This window comes from Podarcis melisellensis (assembly GCF_964234715.1).
Source record: "Podarcis melisellensis genome assembly, chromosome: 1".
Classification (NCBI taxonomy): Eukaryota; Metazoa; Chordata; class Lepidosauria; order Squamata; family Lacertidae; genus Podarcis; species Podarcis melisellensis.
In genome coordinates, this window is record NC_138528.1 from 115,540,851 (window position 1) to 115,560,877 (window position 20,027).

At 43.8% G+C, this 20,027-nt stretch overlaps 1 protein-coding gene across 5 annotated transcripts in view; it reads right to left on the reverse strand.

The window, feature by feature from the left end:
* The window catches only part of RAPGEF4 (Rap guanine nucleotide exchange factor 4), a 164,215-nt gene that overhangs the window by 44,861 nt on the left and 99,327 nt on the right, over positions 1 to 20,027 (reverse strand). For all 5 annotated transcript variants that reach the window (XM_081912218.1, XM_081912216.1, XM_081912217.1 and 2 more), the window contains 6 exons: positions 16,964 to 17,085; positions 14,629 to 14,812; positions 4,897 to 4,981; positions 3,653 to 3,713; positions 2,039 to 2,115; positions 480 to 626 (listed from right to left, as the gene is read on the reverse strand). In XM_081912218.1, coding sequence (XP_081768344.1) covers positions 480 to 626; positions 2,039 to 2,115; positions 3,653 to 3,713; positions 4,897 to 4,981; positions 14,629 to 14,812; positions 16,964 to 17,085 — 676 coding nt within the window. The remainder of the gene's footprint in view (positions 1 to 479; positions 627 to 2,038; positions 2,116 to 3,652; positions 3,714 to 4,896; positions 4,982 to 14,628; positions 14,813 to 16,963; positions 17,086 to 20,027) is intronic.

Sequence of the window (20,027 nt, forward strand, 5' to 3'; positions counted from 1 at the left end):
AGAAAATTAATCCATTTCCCCAGATCTCTTATCTCGTGGTCCAAAGGGAAGGCTTTGCCTTAGGTTCCTTACAATACTTCAACTAAATCCTTTCCCCCCCAGTACAAAACTGGATTCAGATACCTTACTAATGCTTAACCAATTATGAGTAGTACTATTAGCACTATACTACTATCACTACCACTACTACTACTAGTAGTAAGACTGACAGCCTATTCCAGTCATAATCATTCTCTCCACAGCCAAGTGTAAGCACAATGGTTTTTGCAAAGTTCAGCAGTGTGCTCCACAGCATACAACACCCTCTTTCACCACTGTTTTTACACCAGCAGTGGTGCAACAGCTGCCAACGATCGCTTATGTCTGTGCACAGATGAGCGAAGGGACCTCGGGCGTGCGGAGACCTGAAGGGAGAGTTGAGAAACGTTCACAAGAGCTCTAGAGCAAGCTCTTAAAAGTTGGGCAAACTCTTAACTTACCCGCAGTATCCTATTAAAGTCTTCCTTGTCGACTCTCAAGAAGTGGCAGTTATCTTCTCGCAGAACAATGGAAGCAGCTCTAGGAGCATCGTTCACTAATGCTAGCTTGCCAAAATCATCGCCTTCATGTAGGGTACATACCACGCCCTAAAAACAACAACAACAAGAAGAAAAACACATTTACACAGAGAAACCGTAATTGGGGAGTTTGTCCCATTGACGCTCCATGTGCAAACACAGGATTTCTAAGCCAAATACTATAACAAATGTATCTGGCAGGAAATTTAACAGCCAAAATAGCGATGAGAAGACAATACATGGCAGCTGGTTATTACTAATGCTACAGAAAGGCAAGGGCAAAGAAAGAATGGGGTTTGTTCTCTGAAATTTGTTTCAGAGACAGACAGACTTCTGGCTCTGCTAATGGTGGCAACTTTCTTTTTATTTATTTTTTTATAAAGTCAAAATTTTTAAATCAAGTTTGTTGAACAATAGACTGCCAGTTTCTGATGTGTATTCTTGCCTGCTATCAGACTGCACTGTTAAGTCCCATTTGTTATAATGACAAGAAGAGTTTTTAATTGTATCTAGTTTTTCCTTAACACCAAAGAAAATACAGTATTGGGCTTATTTTATTAAAAAATCTCTTATGCCATTTTTTCCCTTAAATATGTCATCAGAGTGGCTCACAGCATGCAAATGGTAACATAAATTGCAGCATAACTTCAGGTTTAAAAGGAACCACAGTTGCTTGGGTTGGACGGATGAAGCTGCATTATGCTGACAAGAGACAATTGGGTCCCCTAATCCCAGATCCATCTATTCTGGCTACTAGGAATGGGGAATTCACTCACAGGCTTTTCTAGCTGTTGCGTACGTCCCCTAAATCCGTTCTTGGGGTACCCACAGAATAAGGGAGGGAGCAGAGATGCACAGGGAAAGAACAGGGAGGAGAAGTTGTACTGGCTAAGCTGACATCCTTGTGCTAGTGGATATACCGTATTTTTCCGTGTATAAGAAGCCCCCGTGTCCCTCTTTTTCGGGACTCCTAATTGAGAAAATGGGGGGGGGGGAGATTGCCCAGACTTGTTGAGCTTTTTTTTGGGGGGGGGGAGCCAAAAATCGCTCACCTGCAGGACCACGACAACCAATCACATGCACATCGACGAAGCCACCAATCATCTGCACACTCAACAAAAGCAACCACCAATCACCCGCAAAAGCACTGCTGACAATCTCCTGCTTGCGGCAGCCACCAATTACCCATCCCAACTCTCCACTATCCATGTATGAGACGACCCTCAATTTTTAGCATATTTTAAAAATAACATAACCTCGTCTCATACACAGAAAAATACGGTATTTGGCTGGATACTGCCCATTGCTTCCACAGTAGAAAAGAAACATTTTCACAACACACGCATGCACACATTCTCTTACACATACAAGCTGTGATAATTTTAGGCACATCCAAATGACAACCATTTTATGCCAGCGTTCCATTCCGGGCATCACCTGTACATGAAATATGAGAAATACTAAGAAACTTAAAACAGTACCTTGCCATAAATGACTACATTGACTGATCCTTTCAGAATAATGTACCAAGAAGTTCCTTCTTCTCCCTGATTAAATACTGCAGAAGAGAGAGAAAGAGGGAGAGAATAATGTAAAGTGGCCGGGGAGGAGAGGCAGTAATGAGATTTATTTACTGAGAAAAGAAGAACATTCAACACCTTAAAAACACAACGGGAGGTGGAATCCACAGAAGATTGAAGTACTGGGGTTCTGAGGTGGTAGAATGCAAAACACAAACAAGATACAGTCATACCTCAGGTTACAGCCGCTTCAGGTTGCGTTTTTTTGGGTTACACACCCGCCGAAACCCGCAAGTACCAGAAGGGGTTTACTTCTGGGTTTCGGCGGTCGCGCATGTGCAGAAGCGCTAAATCATGCTTTGCGCATGCACAGAAACGCCGAATCGCAACCTGCGATTGCACAGACACGCCGCTGCGGGTTGCAAATGTGCATCCCGCATGGATCACGTTCGCAACCCAAGCGTCCACTGTACTTCTTGAGACGACACCTGAATATTCAATGTTCTTGTATGTCAAAACTCCCTGGGAGAAGAAAACTAACTAATGTTTGATGTTTTCTTGTGTTCTTAATATTTTGTTGGGAGCTGCCCAGAGTGGCTGGGGAAACCCAGTCAGATGGGTGGCATATAAATATCATCATCATCTTCATCATCATCATCATCACACCAGGAAGTAGGTTCAGCTAGAACCTCTCTCCCTGATTTTCCAAGACTTCTTCCTTGAAAGGACTTTTCTTTTTTGCATGGGGGAGCATTCAAAATCACCCCCCCCATTTGAAGTCTGAAATGGTACAATCCATTCTGCTGCATGTGCAGTCCCAGCTTAACAGTGGTATTTCCGAGCAAAATTATTTGGAAGTATGCACTATGAAGATCCCTATGACATACTACCAAATAAATATGGATGGAATAAGCATCCCGTTTTGAAAAGTGGGCATTTCCAATTCACAGAGAACAAAAAGGGACTATTGAATCCTTCCCTGTGATTAACAAAGACCCGAGTCCTGTATAAATAAATTCATCCCATACATAATGGGATTTATCCTGGGCTTTTTTTCCAGGGGAACTCAAGAGAAACTCCGTTCCAGCACCACTCTGGTGGGTGCCATTGTCCTTTGTAAAAGAATGAGGGAAGCGTTCATGGTGAGTTCTGGCACCTCTTTTTCTAGGAAAAAAACCAGCACTGGATTTTGTCCAAGGTTGAGCATGCAGAAGACAGCTCATGCAACAGATCTTTCCTTAACATCTTCCCTACAGCCCCTCGTACCCCACCTCCAAACTCTCTCCAGAGGGTTTTGAGGAGATCTGTCAAACTTTGTGGGCTGTGTTAAACAGAACTGCAATGGAAGTGGGGGGCAGGGGGTGGAATTGTCCAGAATCAGGTAAAAGACTCTTGTGCTCAGCCACTCAGGTTAACATAGGATACACAACCCCAGTACAAATGGCCCAGCAAATTCCTTTTGTGCTTCTTCTTTTTTTGCCCTCGGGTCCTGAGTTTTCAATTGCAGTGCCAAAAGCAATTAGGTCAATACAGTTAGCTCAGGTGTAAACATGTGGTAAAATTAATTTCACTTACAGACGGTTCCTGCTTTGGGATGTGACTCAAACACTAGAACACCTGCTAGCTCCCGCTTTACCTTGAAGCAAGACAAACAACAAGCATTATAGTTTTGTTTTTACATCCTTGACTTGTGCAGTTATATATCAACTCATAGGAAGGGTAGGGGAGGGTTCGGAAGGGAACGGGTGCCAAAACAAGTCACAGAAAGCAGCGTTGAGCATCTTCGTCAGTGTAGGGTCGCTATTGCATCTGTTGTGGAATGCAAAGAGAGTATGAGAAGTCATGCAGAAAGTACATGACTCTCTAAATAATTTGGTAGGATTTAGCAGAAAGTGGTAGACAGCAGTCTGACATAGTGCTATGGGATCAACATAATCAAACCCAATAGCATACAAATTCCTTGTATAAATGCAATTAAATGGAGGACACGAGTTCAGACACCACATGCCCACCTAGTCACTCTTATATATATATATATAATCCTTTATTAGGCATAGCAAACCACACATTATCAAACAGACATCGTATACAAATTGTGCAAAATACGAGCTCAACATAACAAGGTTTGTCCCGGTCAGATCTTTAACTCCAGAGAAAATCAATTTGCATAACTAATACAATACAGCACTACCAAATCCCCGATCAATTAAGAACCACTAATTCTCTTTATAATGACCCAGTCTTTCTACATGGACAGCACTCAAAGTGCTAGTTACTATTATATATGTATGGGCCCTTCCGGATTGCTAGGTTTTGTTTTGTTTTTTGAAGTACATTCTGCAACGTGTCATTGCAACAACAAGACAGTAATGGTGGATATATATACTAGACTGTTCACACCTAATTCCGCTTTATAAATTGTTCTGCAACCCTTCCCCAAGGGTTATTGCTGTTGGGGCACTCTGGCACTATAGTGCAACAAAACTCACACAATCCCAGAATATTCGTGATATATGAAAAGTGCTGGGGTTTCAGCAGGTAGTAACGGGACATGAAACGATGGAAAACGAAGTGGTAAGTTTGCCCTGAAACTTATTTTTCAGCTGCAAATAGTATTTAAAGTGTGATTGTGTGTAACTGCCCAGATACCATCATGAGCACAAATCATCATGAATGTGTAACAAAATGATTGGCTGGGACAGAGCTTGTCCTCACAATCCAATACTATGCCCCTTTTGTACCCGTATAGAGGGAGGCATCGCTCAATTCTATTTATTTATTTATTTGCCATTAAGGGTCACAAAATATAAAATGCTCACTGTTGTTGAAAGATGAGACAAAGCTTTAATGTGCAGAAGTTCTTCATATATAATTTCTAGGTCATCAGCAGTTCTCTGGCCAGGCCTATGATAAAGCATACACAAATATTACAAACTGTATAACAACAGAATATCACAAACTAAATTTAAGTGAACTGTTTGGCCATATTTGTTTGTGGTCTTATATTTACCATATTTTTTGCTCTATAAGACTCACTTTTTTCCTCCTAAAAAGTAAGGGGAAATGTGTGTGCGTCTTATGGAGCAAATTCAGGCTGCGCAGCTATACGAGAATCCAGAACAGTGAGAGGGATCGATGCTTTCACTGCACAGCGATCCCTCTTGCTGTTCTGGCTTCTGAGATTCAGAATATTTTTTTTCTTGTTTTCCTCCTCCAAAAACTAGGTGCGTCTTGTGGTCTGGTGCGTCTTATAGAACGAAAAATACGGTATATTCTACCTTTATTTCGTCAAAGAACCCAAGGTGATATATATGTGGCTACAGGAAGTCAGCTGTCCAGACACTGATCAGATCCAGCCCTAATCAACTTCTGCAAGATGGCAGCTTTGCGGGCTTTCAGACCATACTACCTGACCATAGTTAACTGATTTAAAAACGAATTGCTTCCATACAAGAGCATTTTGCAGTCTTGCACATTCTTCAAACAGATTAATTGTATTCACACACTGTATTCACCAAAGCAAGGCAAAGGGTAAAGGGACGCGGGTGGCGCTGTGGTCTAAACCTGAGCCTCTTGGGCTTGCTGATCGGAAGGTCGGTGGTTCGAATCCACACGACGGGGTGAGCTCCCGTTGCTCTGTCCCAGCTCCTGCCAACGTAGCAGTTCAAAAGCACACCAGTACAAGTAGATAAATAGGTACCACTGTGGCAGGAAGGCAAACGGCATTTCTGTGTGCTCTGTTTCCGTCACAGTGTTCCGTTGCACCAGAAGCGGTTTAGTCATGCTGGCCACGTGATCCAGAAAACTGTCTGTGGACAAACACCGGCCTGAAAGCGAGATGAGCACCGTAACCCCATAGTCACCTTTGACGGAACTTAACCGTCCAGGGGTCCTTTACCTGATCTCACCAAAGCATCCCCCAAAATGATCTCTACCTGGAATCAGATAACTCCCACCTCTCCATAGCTAGGGTAAGGAATTTTGGGCTTGCTGCCTTGACACGGAGAATACCTGTTGCTAAGGAACCACAGCAGGAGAGGACCATTGTGTTATGTCCTGGTTATGGGCTTTGCAGAGGCAACTGAATGGTCACTGTGGAGAAACAGGGTCCTGGACTAGATAGGTCTTTGGTCTGCTCTAGTGAGGTTCCTTTTACATTCTTATAGGATGCTTTTCTCTCCATCTCTCTCTCTATTAACAAAAACTCTGCAAAATGGCTGACTTTGCTTTGAAATGCTTCAAAACTCAAAAGAAATCTTCTCATCGTCCTGGCCAGAAGAGTCACACTAAATAGAGGTGTATTTGCTGCCTGTGTGAAGTTCCCTGCTTTGCAACCGACCGTATAAATAATGTATGAGGGAGGAAGAGAGAGAGGGAGAGAGAGAAAGGTTTGTGGCACTACCCGGCAATCTTTTCACTCAGCAGTTACGGTATTTCATCTTAGCCAAAAAAGAAGTGGGCTGGAATTTCTCATTTAAATAGATGTAGCCCCGGAAAAGGTCATTTGGAATCTAAAGTGACTTTACCTCACAGATCTGTCAAGGAAGCTTTTTTTCATCAAGTATGCCTATAACAGAGTTGCTAAACTTTTCTGGAGCCAGAATCTCAAAGCAGGTTTTTTTGGGGTGGCGGTTTCTAATTGGAATGTATTGAATGAAGAGTCGCTTTTAATTTCTGGCCGATGAATACCTTTTCGTGGTAGAAAAGTCTGCAAAAAAGTCAAGATCTCTCGGCTGAACTGCCGTGTTTGAAAAGCCCAGTTGACAATGATATCATGACACACAGGAAACTGCATTTTGTGTGTGCATGTGCGAGAGAGAAAGCATTACATTATGAGTGTCTTATGTTAGTCGATATAAAGCAAAAGCTGCTTTAGTACAGCTACAGGGAGATTTTGGTGGGGACGCGGGTGGTGCTGTGGTCTAAACCATTGAGCCTCTTGGGCTTGCTGATCAGAAGGTCGGCAGTTCGAATCCCCGTGACCGGCTGAGCTCCTGCCAACCTAGCAATTAGAAAGCACACCAGTGCAAGTAGATAGATAGGTACTGCTGTGTTGGGAAGGCAAACAGCGTTTCCATGCGCTCTGGTTTCTGTCATGGTGTCCTGTCGCACCAGAAGTGGTTTAGTCCTGCTGGCCACATGACCCAGAAAGCTGTCTGTGGACAAACGCTGGCTTCCTCAGACTGAAGCGAAATGAGCACAGCAACCCCATAGTCGTCTTTGACTGGACTTGATTCTACACTATTCTGCCAAATAACTTGACTCCTATGCACACAGACTTGGAAGTATATACTATAGAAATCAGTGGAATTTTCTTCCAACTAAACATGGTGAGATTGGGTCTGCAAAACGGTTAAAATGCAGGCAAAACATTTACTAACTTGCAGTGGGACATGTTTGAAAAGTAGCACAGAATAACAGCAAAATGAAAAGACATATAAAACTGTATCTCTAGTTGAAACATCTTCTTTGTTGTTATAATTTTCATCGGCAAAACAGACTATGGTTAGATTTTTCCATTCAAAGGCATGTTTTATTATCCATTCATTTATTACGTTTGCAGTATAACATTAATAAATTCCACCATTAAAAATAAACAATCTACATAAAAGTCATAAAACTGTATAAAAAGCAGATCAGATGGCAGCCAATTTAAAAACATAGTTAAATTTTAAAACAGAGACTAAACACAACGAAACAGGCAAAAGGAAAAATATCCCTGTTTAAATAAAAAGGTTTTTTGCCACCTGCCAGAAACCGAGCAACAAGGAGGCTAAATGAACATCTTTGAAAATGAATTTTCAAAATCTGGATATAGCCACTAAAAAGGCCCTTTCTTGATTTCCCACCAAATCCACATCAGTTGTTGGTTGGACTGAGAAAAGGGCTGCTCTGGAAAGTCATATCTGGTGATAATTGCAAATGTGACTGCTACTTGGGCATATTTGAAGATTGGCAGGCTCAAGATCAAAACGCTGACTCTGTTTTCCCCCTTTCCATGTCATCATTACCTTTTAAAAGCAGCACCTCATTAGAAGTTTTTAATTGTATGGATATCATCTTTTTATTATTTGCTGGCAGTATTTCAACAGTGCTTTTTATTTTATGTGTGAGCACGCTTGCATTTCTTTGGGGGTTTTTTTTATTGGTTTTGGTAAGCAGCCGCGCAGGTATAAGCCCCTAAATTCCCACTGCATTAACGACCTGCTTTTTATCTGGTAGACATGCCGTTCTGATTTATATATACATTAAGCTTTCCTTTAACACGAGTGAAAATGTCACACGGTCTGTTGCAGAGGCACCTCAGACTTCTGCTTGTCCAGGTATGGGAAGATATTAAGCGGTGTGATGCACCAATGATGTAGATTTCTCGGATCCTGCTGTGTGAAGACCTACTTTCTGCAGGAAACCCGTTGGGTGAGCTATGTCTTAGTTATACCCAAGATAAAGTAAATGGGAGGTTCTGGGAGAAGCAAACTACACATTAGTGGACGGGAGAGCCTGGTTGAAATTACATGATCAATAAACACCGTTGGCTGCTTGAGTAGTCTATCAAGGTCACAGACACCGAGCTTCTCCGCTGCTGCCGTGTAGACAAGAATGAAAATTGTATCTCGGTATATAAGCACTGCTGTGCCTCACAGTGCCTGCTTATCCCTGTTCTTGCTGCAAACTTGAATAAACCTCTGTCCAAGAAGAAAAAAGATCAGGGTGAAAAGGACAAAGATGGCAGTCAATATAATTTTATTTAGGGTCTACCATATGCCAGGCATTGTATAGGGAACTGTAGTGTTGTGATCAAATGCATCCATTCTTAAGGAAATCAGCCCTGAGTGCTCACTGGAAGGACAGATCATGAAGCTGAGGCTCCAGTACTTTGGCCACCTCATGAGAAGAGAAGACTCCCTGGAAAAGACCCTGATGTTGGGAAAGATGGAGGGCACAAGGAAAAGGGGACGACAGAGGACGAGATGGTTGGACAGTGTTCTCGAAGCCACAAACATGAGCCTGACCAAACTACGGGAGGCAGTGGAAGACAGAAGTGCCTGGCGTGCTCTGGTCCATGGGGTCAAGAAGAGTCGGACACGACTAAATGACTAAACAACAACAACAACAGTGATGTGTCCCAAAATGAGAGCCAGTGTGGTGTAGTGGTTAAGAGCGGTAGACTCGTAATCTGGTGAACCAAGTTCGTGTCTCTGCTCCTCCACATGCAGCTGCTGGGTGACCTTGGGCTAGTCACACTTCTCTGAAGTCTCTCAGCCTCACTCACCTCACAGATACAGATAGGTAGCCATGTTGGTCTGCCATAGTCAAAACAAAAAAAATTCCTTCCAGTAGCACCTTAAAGACCAACTAAGTTAGTTCTTGGTATGAGCTTTCATGTGCATGCACACTTCTTCAGATACCAAGTGTTTGTTGTGGGGGAGGAAGGGAAAAGGAGATTGTTAGCCGCTTTGAGACTCCTTAGGGTAGTGATAAAGCGGGATATCAAATCCAAACTCTTCTTTTAAAATAAATAAATATTTTTTAATTACATTTTCATAACTTTAACTACAGTGGTACCTCGGGTTAAGTATTTAATTCGTCTGTTCTTAACCTGAAATTGTTCTTAACCTGAAGCACCACTTTAGCTAATGGGGCCTCCTGCTGCTGCCGCCGGAGCACGATTTCTGTTCTCATCCTGAAGCAAAGTTCTTAACCCGAGGTAATATTTCTGGGTTAGCGGAGTCTGTAACCTGAAGCGTATGTAACCTGAGGTGGTGGTGTTGTTTAGTCGTTTAGTCGTGTCCGACTCTTTGTGACCCCATGGGCCAGAGCATGCGAGGCACTTCTGTCTTCCACAACCCGAGGTACCACTGTAATTAATTTCAAACTTCAAATGTTATACATTTCTCTTATAACTTGACTTCCCACCTTCCTTTCCACACTGTTTTTATATGAACAGAACAGTGGTGACCCGGCTCCCTCATAACCAATTCCTGTGCCAACATTGGGTATGTCAGCCAACCAGCTAGATCAGGGGAGGTGTTTGGTGAGTGCAAAAGCACTGTGGCTTCCGCCATCCCTGGTGGGCCGTGTTTGTGTGCAATATTCTGGGGGGTGAGCCAGCAGTAGAGCAAGCCAACCGGGCGCCTGGGGTGGCGCATGTGGCCTGTGCCCAGGGGTGGGGCCAGCCGCCCGTGGATGCGGGGCCAGCCAGGGCAGGATGCTCCGAGGGGTCTGCCTGCCTCCTCCCACTCAGCTGCCCTACAGCTGAGGGGGAGGCAGCGGGCAGACCGTTTGGGGCAGCATGGAGCCTGCGGGCAGCCAAGCCACCATGTCACTCCCAGGAGAGACACGTGGCTTGGGCGTGCTGCGGGCCCCGCGGTGACTGCTTCCCGGCATTTTGTCACTCCCCTCATTGGTGACACCCGGGTCAGACCGCCCCCACCGCACCCCCTTCCACTGGGCTGAGCAGGCAAGGGAATGCAGTGGGTCACAGTACTTGCCAATATGTATTGGCTGCTGATATTGGCCTGCTGTTTGTCTTGACCTTAAGGGCTGATAGTGGGAAGGAGGGGAGGGATTTTAATGAGAAAAACGGTGCTGGAAAAGGAGTAAATCTGCTCCCCCCCAGGTGATCAAAATGGGGCTTTCCCATAACTGTCATTAGTATTTTTTAAGACTGCAAGAGATCTTGTAACATACCCAGTACGGCACTTGGAAAACTGGGCAAAGTAGCAAGAAAGGATCCATAGCCTCGTCACACAGCAACTGCATATTACAGTTAGCAATTTCCTTGTTAAATGCTGGATTAGATTCATTGTTTTTAACTGCTTGAATTTGTGCAACCAGCTAGATACAGATTAGTAAATAAAAATTCAATTTAGGTTGTCATTCCTGAATTGCCAAATAAAATTTTAAAAACATTAAGTCACAGCTTTCAAAAAATAAATTCCAGGCGCATAAACTATGGATTTCTACTCGCAGCTTTGTTGCTTGCACTGAAAAGGAAGCTAATTTTACATTTCTAGCAATGCATGTTTTTAAAAAGGAATGTGGCGGGTGGCAGGGAGAGAAACAACCTTACCAATAGCAACAAGAGTCTGCCAGTCCCCCCCCCTTACAGCTTTCTTTTCTCCCTTCTTTTTTTTTTAAAAAAAAACAACAACACTACAGGCTTCCTTTCATCAATTGACAGTTAAAACGTAGCAGTTAATGTAATAAATAGAGAATTTTTAAAGTTGCCTGTCAAAACAAGTGACACATTCTGCAAGTGAGTTTCAAATTGGAAACAATAGAAAGCACCTTTTAAAGCAACAGCGTCATTATACAATCAAATGCTCAAAGTGATCTTTTCAGCATGTTTTTTCTTTCTTTTTGAAATTGCATTATTTCTTTCACGGTAATTATGCGAGTTTTTTGCATCCTCTTGGGGAGTTGCATGTCAAAGGCAGCAGCTGTGCTGATATGCAAATGGCAAGTATTTTTTCAAGCCAATACAGAGCCAATATTCTACACCTCTTGTAAACTTTAATCGTATGGCCAAGATAACTTGTCAAAACTAGGGCAGGTTCCCACAGATTAGACAGTAAATCTGTTTCTGGACTGTACCACGGACTACAGATCAGGACTAACATGATAGGGACCCTATTCATAGGGACTTCCCATGATAGGAACCATACTCAAACTTGAAGGAGGAGGAGGAGATTAGAACTTTTCTCCCTGATATATAGATTTACATATGTGGGGAACAGTGGAGTAGAGTCATACCTCGGAAGTCGAACGGAATCCTCGGAAGTCGAACGGAAGCTCCTACAGCCAATCGGAAGCTGCGGAACCTGTGTCGGACATTCGAGTTCCAAAAGAACGTTTGCAAACCATAACACTCACTTCCGGGTTTGCGACTCAAATCCTCTGCTGGGTCAGAGGTCTTGCCATACTCCAGCGAAAAGGGAAAAGGCCATCTGAGACCCATGTTGTTGGGTTGTTGTTTTTTTGGTACACAGGTAGATTGTCCAATGCAGTGGTCGGCAATTTGGCTTGCGTCGCTTGCGAGGGTTAGCATTTGCCACTTAGGTGAGTGATATTTGGTTTGGCATTTCACCATCCCACCCCCCAAAAAAACTGCTCCACAACCGTGGGGCTCCCCCCCAAAAAAGTTCAACAACTCTGGGTAATCCTCCGCAAGAAAAGATCAACAACTCTGTGCCATCTCCCCCCATTTTCTTAAATTTGAGAGTGTCTTATACATGGGGGCATCTTATAGACGGAAAAGAATGGTAGTTTTATGTTAGGTAAAGGGTAAAGGGACCCCTGACCATTAGGTCCAGTCATGACCGACTCTGGGATTGCAGCACTCATCTCGCTTTATTGGCTGAGGAAGCCGGCGTACAGCTTCCGGGTCATGTGGCCAGCATGACTAAGCTGCTTCTGACGAACCAGAGCAGCGCACGGAAACGCCGTTTACTTTCCCACCAGAGCGGTACCTATTTATCTACTTGCACTTTGAGGTGCTTTTGAACTGCTAGGTTGGCAGGAGCAGGGATTGAGCAACGGGAACTCACCCCGTTGCGGGGATTCAAACCGCCGACCTTCTGATCGGCAAGTCCTAGGCTCTGTGGTTTAACCCACAGTGCCACCCACATCCCTGTTTTATGTTTCATGTTAAGGTAAAGGTAAAGGTACCCCTGCCCGTACGGGCCAGTCTTGACAGACTCTGGGGTTGTGCGCCCATCTCACTTAAGAGGCCAGGGGCCAGCGCTGTCCGGAGACACTTCCGGGTCACGTGGCCAGCGTGACATCGCTGCTCTGGCGAGCCAGAGCCGCACACGGAAACGCCGTTTACCTTCCCGCTGGTAAGCGGTCCCTATTTATCTACTTGCACCCGGAGGTGCTTTCGAACTGCTAGGTTGGCAGGCGCTGGGACCGAGCAGCGGGAGCGCACCCTGCCGCAGGGATTCGAACCGCCGGCCTTTCGATCGGCAAGTCCTAGGCGCTGAGGCTTTAACCCACAGCGCCACCTGTTTCATGTTACCTGCATGCAAATACAAAAGGTCACATGAGGTAAATAGAAAGGAAAAGTTGGAGGTGGAAATTCTGTAGAACTTTTGGAAAAAAATTTGGCTACCATTTTAGGTGTGCATGGAGTCTAGCTAACAACAACAACAACAACAACAACAACAACAACAACAACAACAATAATAATAATATATTATTTATACCTCGCCCATCTGGCTGGGTTTCCCCAGCCACTCTGGGCGGCTTCCAACAAAAGATTAAAAATACATTAGCTTATACTGAAGCAACCTATAGGATCAATTTCTGAAGTGGCTAAAACAAACAGTGGTATCCAGGTAATATTTGGAGATATTAGATCTATGGACTGATTATGAATGCATTGGGACATAATCCCCCCCACCAAAGAAAATCAAACTATAGAGAGCTACTGTTCCTCTCAGATGTTATTGTAACTACTCTGAAGAAAAGGAAGACATTAGACTCTGATATATTAAAGTGAAAGGACACCCCTATTTAATCTATTAATATAGCTCATTGGCTTTCACAAACAGAGGGTATAAGAGTGAAAACAATAGTGTACCCTCTTTTCTCTTCACATCACATACAAATAGCATAAATCTATTTGTATACATAAATGGAAGGAAGAGAATTAACAGAATGTCTTCAAGGAGTTCCACAATTCTGGTGCCAAAGATGGAAAGGCCTTGCCTCTTTGAGGCCTTCCAACATCCTGCAGACTGTGGAGAAAGGCAGAACTGGTCCTTCGAGAAAGATCTTAAGGTATTCATATACAACAGGGATACTGGAATAGATGCCTTCAACTTAAAATACAAAGGCTACATGACAGCATGACTCATAGGCTGATGAGGTGAGAAGGGAAGCAAAGGGGTAAGGACAAGAAGGACCCAGAAAGCTGAAGGAATTTTTGCAAGTGACTTTCCTCAAGACACTGCTGGAAGAAATCAACAAACTTATCCAAAACAGCTTCATACAGTGGTACCTCGGATTACGTACTTAATTCATTCCGAAGGTCCGTTCTTAACCTGAAACTGTTCTTAACCTTTAACTAAAGCACCACTTTAACTAATGGGGCCTCCTGCTGCTGCCGCACCGCCGGAGCACAATTTCTGTTCTTATCCTGAAGCAAAGTTCTTAACCTGAAGCACTATTTCTGGGTTAGTGGAGTGTGTAACCTGAAGGGTATGTAACCTGAAGCGTATGCAACCCCAGGTACCACTGTACTCTCTCTTACACTGACAGCCAAGCTCCAAGCTGCATGCACCTCTCGTTTATTTTACCTTTGGCTTTTTAAATACAAAGAAAGGAAGAAACTGAAAAGCAACCTCAAATTATCCTATCCTTTCAAATCATCCTATCCTAAGTAGGTTTCTCACAGGAGAAAGGTGTCAGGCAAATGTTGGACTGTGGCCATAGAGTTCTTGAAGGGCAAGTGGCAACCTAGTTATCTAGCAATGGGAATAAGGCTCAAGGTTCGAAATGTATCAACCTGCTGTCAGAGACAAGTCAGTAATTGTTGATTATCTTACGGCTTTCTGAGGATCATCCTCATATGGGCGTCTGGTCCAATCTGCGAGAGGAGAAGCATGGTGTCTTGCAGTTCTTCATCGCATTCTTTCTTCTCTTCCTCAGTTGGCATCGGGGCATCTTCATGCTCATCGTCCAAAAACCGATAAAACAAGTATTTGTCCTGGAAGTTTTGTTCTTGATCCACTGAAAACATCATCAATACAAATGTAACAATTAGGACAGGAAGGCATTATAGCTTAACCAAGATATCATGGCCTGGAAGCCTAGTTCTCAATGGGAGAACTTCAAAGTCACTGTCTTCTGATCACTGCATCAGGGCAAGCATTTTGGCTTGCCAGAGAGAAAGATTCCCCACCCCTCCATAGCTGTCAAGTGTCCCTTATTTGAAGGGACAGTCCCTTATTCCAGCGCCATGTTCCGTTGCTGTCCCTTATTGATGGATGTCCCTTAAATGATGCCCCTTAAATTTCAAAGGAAGCAGCTCCTCTCCCTCCCTCCCTCCCTGCCGGCCAGAGAGGAGGGAGGCTCAAACTGTGTTGCTTGGCTGTGTTGCTCACCCAATAAGAAGTCTAAGAACGACTGGGGGGTGGAGCTTGCATGCCTTGTGTGTGGCTAGTTAATGCAAGCTGAGGGGTTTTTTGAATGTTGGACGCCATTTTGTTGCACGTGCTGCTGCAAAATTTGCAGTGCAAAGCCAGGCCGGGGAGCCATCTTAAGTTGAGGCTGCATAGTTGTGGTGCATGTGATTCAGTTGTGGTGCATGTGATTCAGATTCTGTTCAGTTAAACCTCTGGTTACAAAGTTGGTTGGACAGTGTACTCGAAGCTACCAGCATGAGTTTGACCAGACTTCAGGAGGACAGGAAGACTGGAGTGCCTGGAACAGGTGAGACTGCAGGTCCCTTATTTTGGCCGCTGGTCCCTTATTTTCAAGGCTGCTGGTCCCTTATTTTCAAATCTGTAAGTTGACAGCTATGCACCCTTCTCCTCCCCTCAAGCACTGTTCTGGTGGTTTTCCCAACTCCCCAAAGCCAACTGGGTGTGTGGGCAGGGGTGGGCAGGGGGAAATCCCCATTATGTTAGCAGAAATCCTTCTCATGTAGTACCTGCATAGTTAAGACACACTTGCCTCTTCATGAATTCAGTCTGACCACAAAAGGGGTATACATGCTTACGAGCCTCCTTGCAATTGGCAATGCAAGCCCCTTCAGAGATAAGCACGGAATTTGGCAGTGGAGGAGTAGGGCTGGTACACAAAGGAGTGTTGGGGGTTGGCGTGTTCTTTCTGCCTTTGCAGTCAAGAGGAACATCTCCACCTCCATCGTTCAGCCCGGACACTGAGGTCCTCCTCCGAGGGCGTTCTGGCAGTTCCCTCACTGTGAGAAGTGAGGTTACAAGGAACCAGGCAGAGGGCCTTCTCGGTAGTGACGCCTGCCCTGTGGAACGCCCTCCCATCAGATGCGAAGGAAATAAACAACTATCTGACTTTTAGAAGACATCTGAAGGCAGCCCGGTTTAGGGAAGTTTTTGATGTTTGATGTTTTATCATGTTTTTAATATTCTGTTGGGAGCCGCCCAGAGTGGCTGGGGAAACCTAGCCAGATGGGCGGGGTATAAATAATAAATTACTATTATTATAAAAGGGCCATTATCTCACCAAACATTTCTATCTATCTATAAGCAAGTTCCTAAGTGCCATGACACTGTTAGCATTGCACAATCCCGAAGCATCACATAACCCAGAGTTACACAGATGTAAGTATGGGGCTGTTTTTTAAAAAACCCTCCTTACTGCTATAAAACTCAATGGGTGGTAGCCAACTATTCAACAAAATCCCACCAGTTTACAAAAGAAATGGACATTAACCGCCCTGAGATATTTTGATGAAAGGCGGTATAGAAAATAAATAAATAATTTTTTTTAAAAATCAATAAATTAAGTTGAGGCAAAAGCATACCAACCCCCTTCCTCACCATTTGAATTGCACATTCCAAATTTCCCAGTATGTACTCAAATCCCTCCCACAAAATACTGACATTCCAAAGACACCCCATAATATTATGTATTTTCACAGATGGTTATGCTCCTAAAAGAACTGTGATCCCTTTTGGGATTGCTAAGGAATCTATGCCATGGATCTAGTAAAGTGTTTTCCAAACTTGAGTCTCCAGCTGTTTTCAGGCTACAATTCCCATCATCCCTGACCACTGGGTCTTGTTGGCTAGGGATGATGGGAGTTGTAGTCCACACAAAAAAAACAGCTGGAGACCCACGTTTGGGAAACACTGATCCGAGTGGGAGGAATTTCCTATAAAGCAAAAGAGCTTCTCTTACCATGATTGAGAACACCTTCTTCCAACAATACTTGCCACATGCCCACCGCCTGCGTCCGTAAATGAACGCACGAACTCTGCTGCATTATCCAGTCTACCAGTTCTGTTCCTACACAGCACTGTCTGAGGGAAGAAATAAATATTTTTTTTATTTAAAAAATGTTTTACATCATCTGCTGGTTTTAAACATTTGATATATAATAACTATTTAGAAGTAAATGGAACCAGGTCAAGAAAGGGACTTTGAAGAAAATGGCAAGACACTGGATACAGGATTATGCATCACAGGTTTTCTCTTTAAGCCAGGCATAGGCAAACTTGGCCCTCCAGATGTTTTGGGACTACAACTCCCATCAGCCCTAGCTAACAGGACCAGTGGTCAGGGATGATGGGAATTGTAGTCCCAAAACCTGAAGGGCCAAGTTTGCCTATGCCTGCTTTAAGGAATGAGGAAAACGGCCTGGAAAACATTTTTCCCCAATCCTGGGGAAACACGAGAGGCCTCCTTTATCCTTCCTGCCTCTCCCAAATTCTCCACACACCACAGAGAATTCAGAGGGAAGGCTCTCTCACTGAATGCCAGGTGGGAAAAACAGACTCTCCCTTGGTTCTCTCATTTTATACTGGGCTTTGCAGAGATTTGCAAACAATGGCACTCTCTCTCTTGTATCACAGCCTCTGGTGTCTGACTTCAAAGAGCGAAGTGGGGACAGTTCACTCATTTTGTTGTATGCTTTGAAAGCACTCGCTTTGCATCCTTTCCTCCAGCAGACTCGGAAGAGCGGCAACTAGTCTGCCCTCCCCAAGTCTCCTGGAACTTGATGAAGAGAGAGGGCCATTCAGTCTGTATACTGTAAAGGCACAAGGGAAAAGCGAGTGTGTTTCAGAGCATGGAACCGAGTGATAAATAACTCTCCCCGTGCCATCTTTTGAAGGCCCTCAGAAGCAGCAGAAGGGATTTTCACTGCTTTCAAGTACAGTGGTACCTTGGTTTATGAACAACTTGAATTAAGAACGCTGCAAACCCAGAGGTTTTGGTTTGTGAACTTTGCCTTGGAAGCAGAACATGTTTCGCTTCCTGTTGAGTGTGTTCCATTTGTAGACTGAGTCCCCCACTGCTATGGGAAAACACGCCTTGGTTGAAGAATGCTTTGGTTTAAGAATGGACTTCCGGAATGGATTAAGTTTGTAAACCAAGGTACCACCATACAGTGGTACCTCTGGATATGAATGGGATTGTTCCGGAGCCCAGTTCGCATCCTGAAGTGAATGCAACCCGTGTCTGCACGTGCTGTGATTTGCCGCTTTCGTGCATGACGTCATTTTGACCTTCTGCACATGCGCGAGCGGCGAAACCCGAAAGCGCTCAACCTGAAGCAACTTCAACCCGAGGTATGACTGTATCTGGAAAGCCTGGGACAAAATGTGAGGCTGGTCTCTCATCTTCCTCGAGTCTTCTGCATGTGCCAGGGGATTTAGGAGGAGGAGAGAGTTTGGATCAGACTACAGATAGTGGCCGGCTACCAAGGCCCATTGAAATCTGTGGACCCCTGATTCAATAATAAAGGGTCAATTCCAACGGAACTATATTCTGATAGGCTAGAGCAGGCACAGGCAAACTCAACTCTCCAAATGTTTTGGGACTACAATTCCCATCATTCCTGACCACTGGTCCTGTTAGCTAGGGATCATGGGAGTTGTAGTCCCAAAACAGCTGGCAGGCCGAGTTTGCCTATGACTGGGCTAGAGCTATCCTTTCTTGAGTTTCACTGTGATGAAAACAAAAAAAAGAAAACCTCATCTGTTCCTAGATGAAGGTTTGTTTTCCATTCTGATGAGGAGTTCTGTGTAATTCAAATGATTGCAAGTTGCATAAAATAAATCTTTGTAACCTATTTCGTTCCTAATATAGAAAAAATAATAAATCCCCAGCTCCTAACTTCCCACACATATTTACTATTAGCAAGAGAAAAGCGAAGCCCTAAAGAGCATTTAATTAATTTATTCAGTCCTCTTGAGAAGGTGCACCATATTACTATTACTATTAGTAGGGGGAAAGAAAGAAAGGTAGGTTAACTATCCTTAGTTTTAAATTTCTATTCAGGCAGAACTACACAGATAATTTAGTTTACCCAAGGCAGTGCTGCCACCAGCAGGATACACAGAAGCATGAGCGATAATAAACATGAACCTATATCTACTAAAACAGAGGGAGGGAGAAAGAATTACAAGTACACTGAAGCCAAATCTAAGGGGACAGGCCCAATTTAAGCATGCAATTGGACATTTAAAGAATGTTATTGTTCACGTGGCACTTTGGGCTACAGGAGAAATTCAGTTTGCCTATTAAAGGGCAAATCTACCTACTTCCTGAAACTGTATATGAAGAGGAACACAGCCATCCTTCAAAATCTGCACTTTCCCAAATTCTGCAGTGCAATTCTCCAACCACAAATGCATTTACTACGTAAAGTGTGCAGATTAGGCAAAAGCAACATACAAAAATCTGCACATTAGGAGACATTGGCTCTGAAATGCTGACGTAAATTTCACGAGGACTTTAAAAAACTGATCATCAAACTGATGTTGAAATGTAGAGACCTGAACTTAACAGGGAAAATGAGAAATTCACAGATTTGCCATAATGGTACCCCACCATATGGCTTTTGCCATTATTATTATTATTATTATTATTATTATTATTATTATTATTTGCATTTATATACCACCATTCTCATCCAAGGAGCTCAAGGTGGCATGTACATGGTTCTCATTCTCCCCCAATTTCACCTTCACAATGACCCTGTGAGGTAGGTTAGGCTAAGAGATGGCAACTGGCCCAATGAGCTTAATGACTGAGTGGGAATTTGAACCTTGGTCTCCAAGATCATGGTCCAGCACACTATAATCATTACACCACACTGGCTCTTTGTCTGAACCCAATTGCCTAGCCTATACATGCATCATTTCTTCTATTTAACAGACTAGAATGAGACACACTTAGGGCTATCGTTTTCAATCTGTACTTGGTGGGGTGCCATCGTATCGCAAGGTACAGTCATACC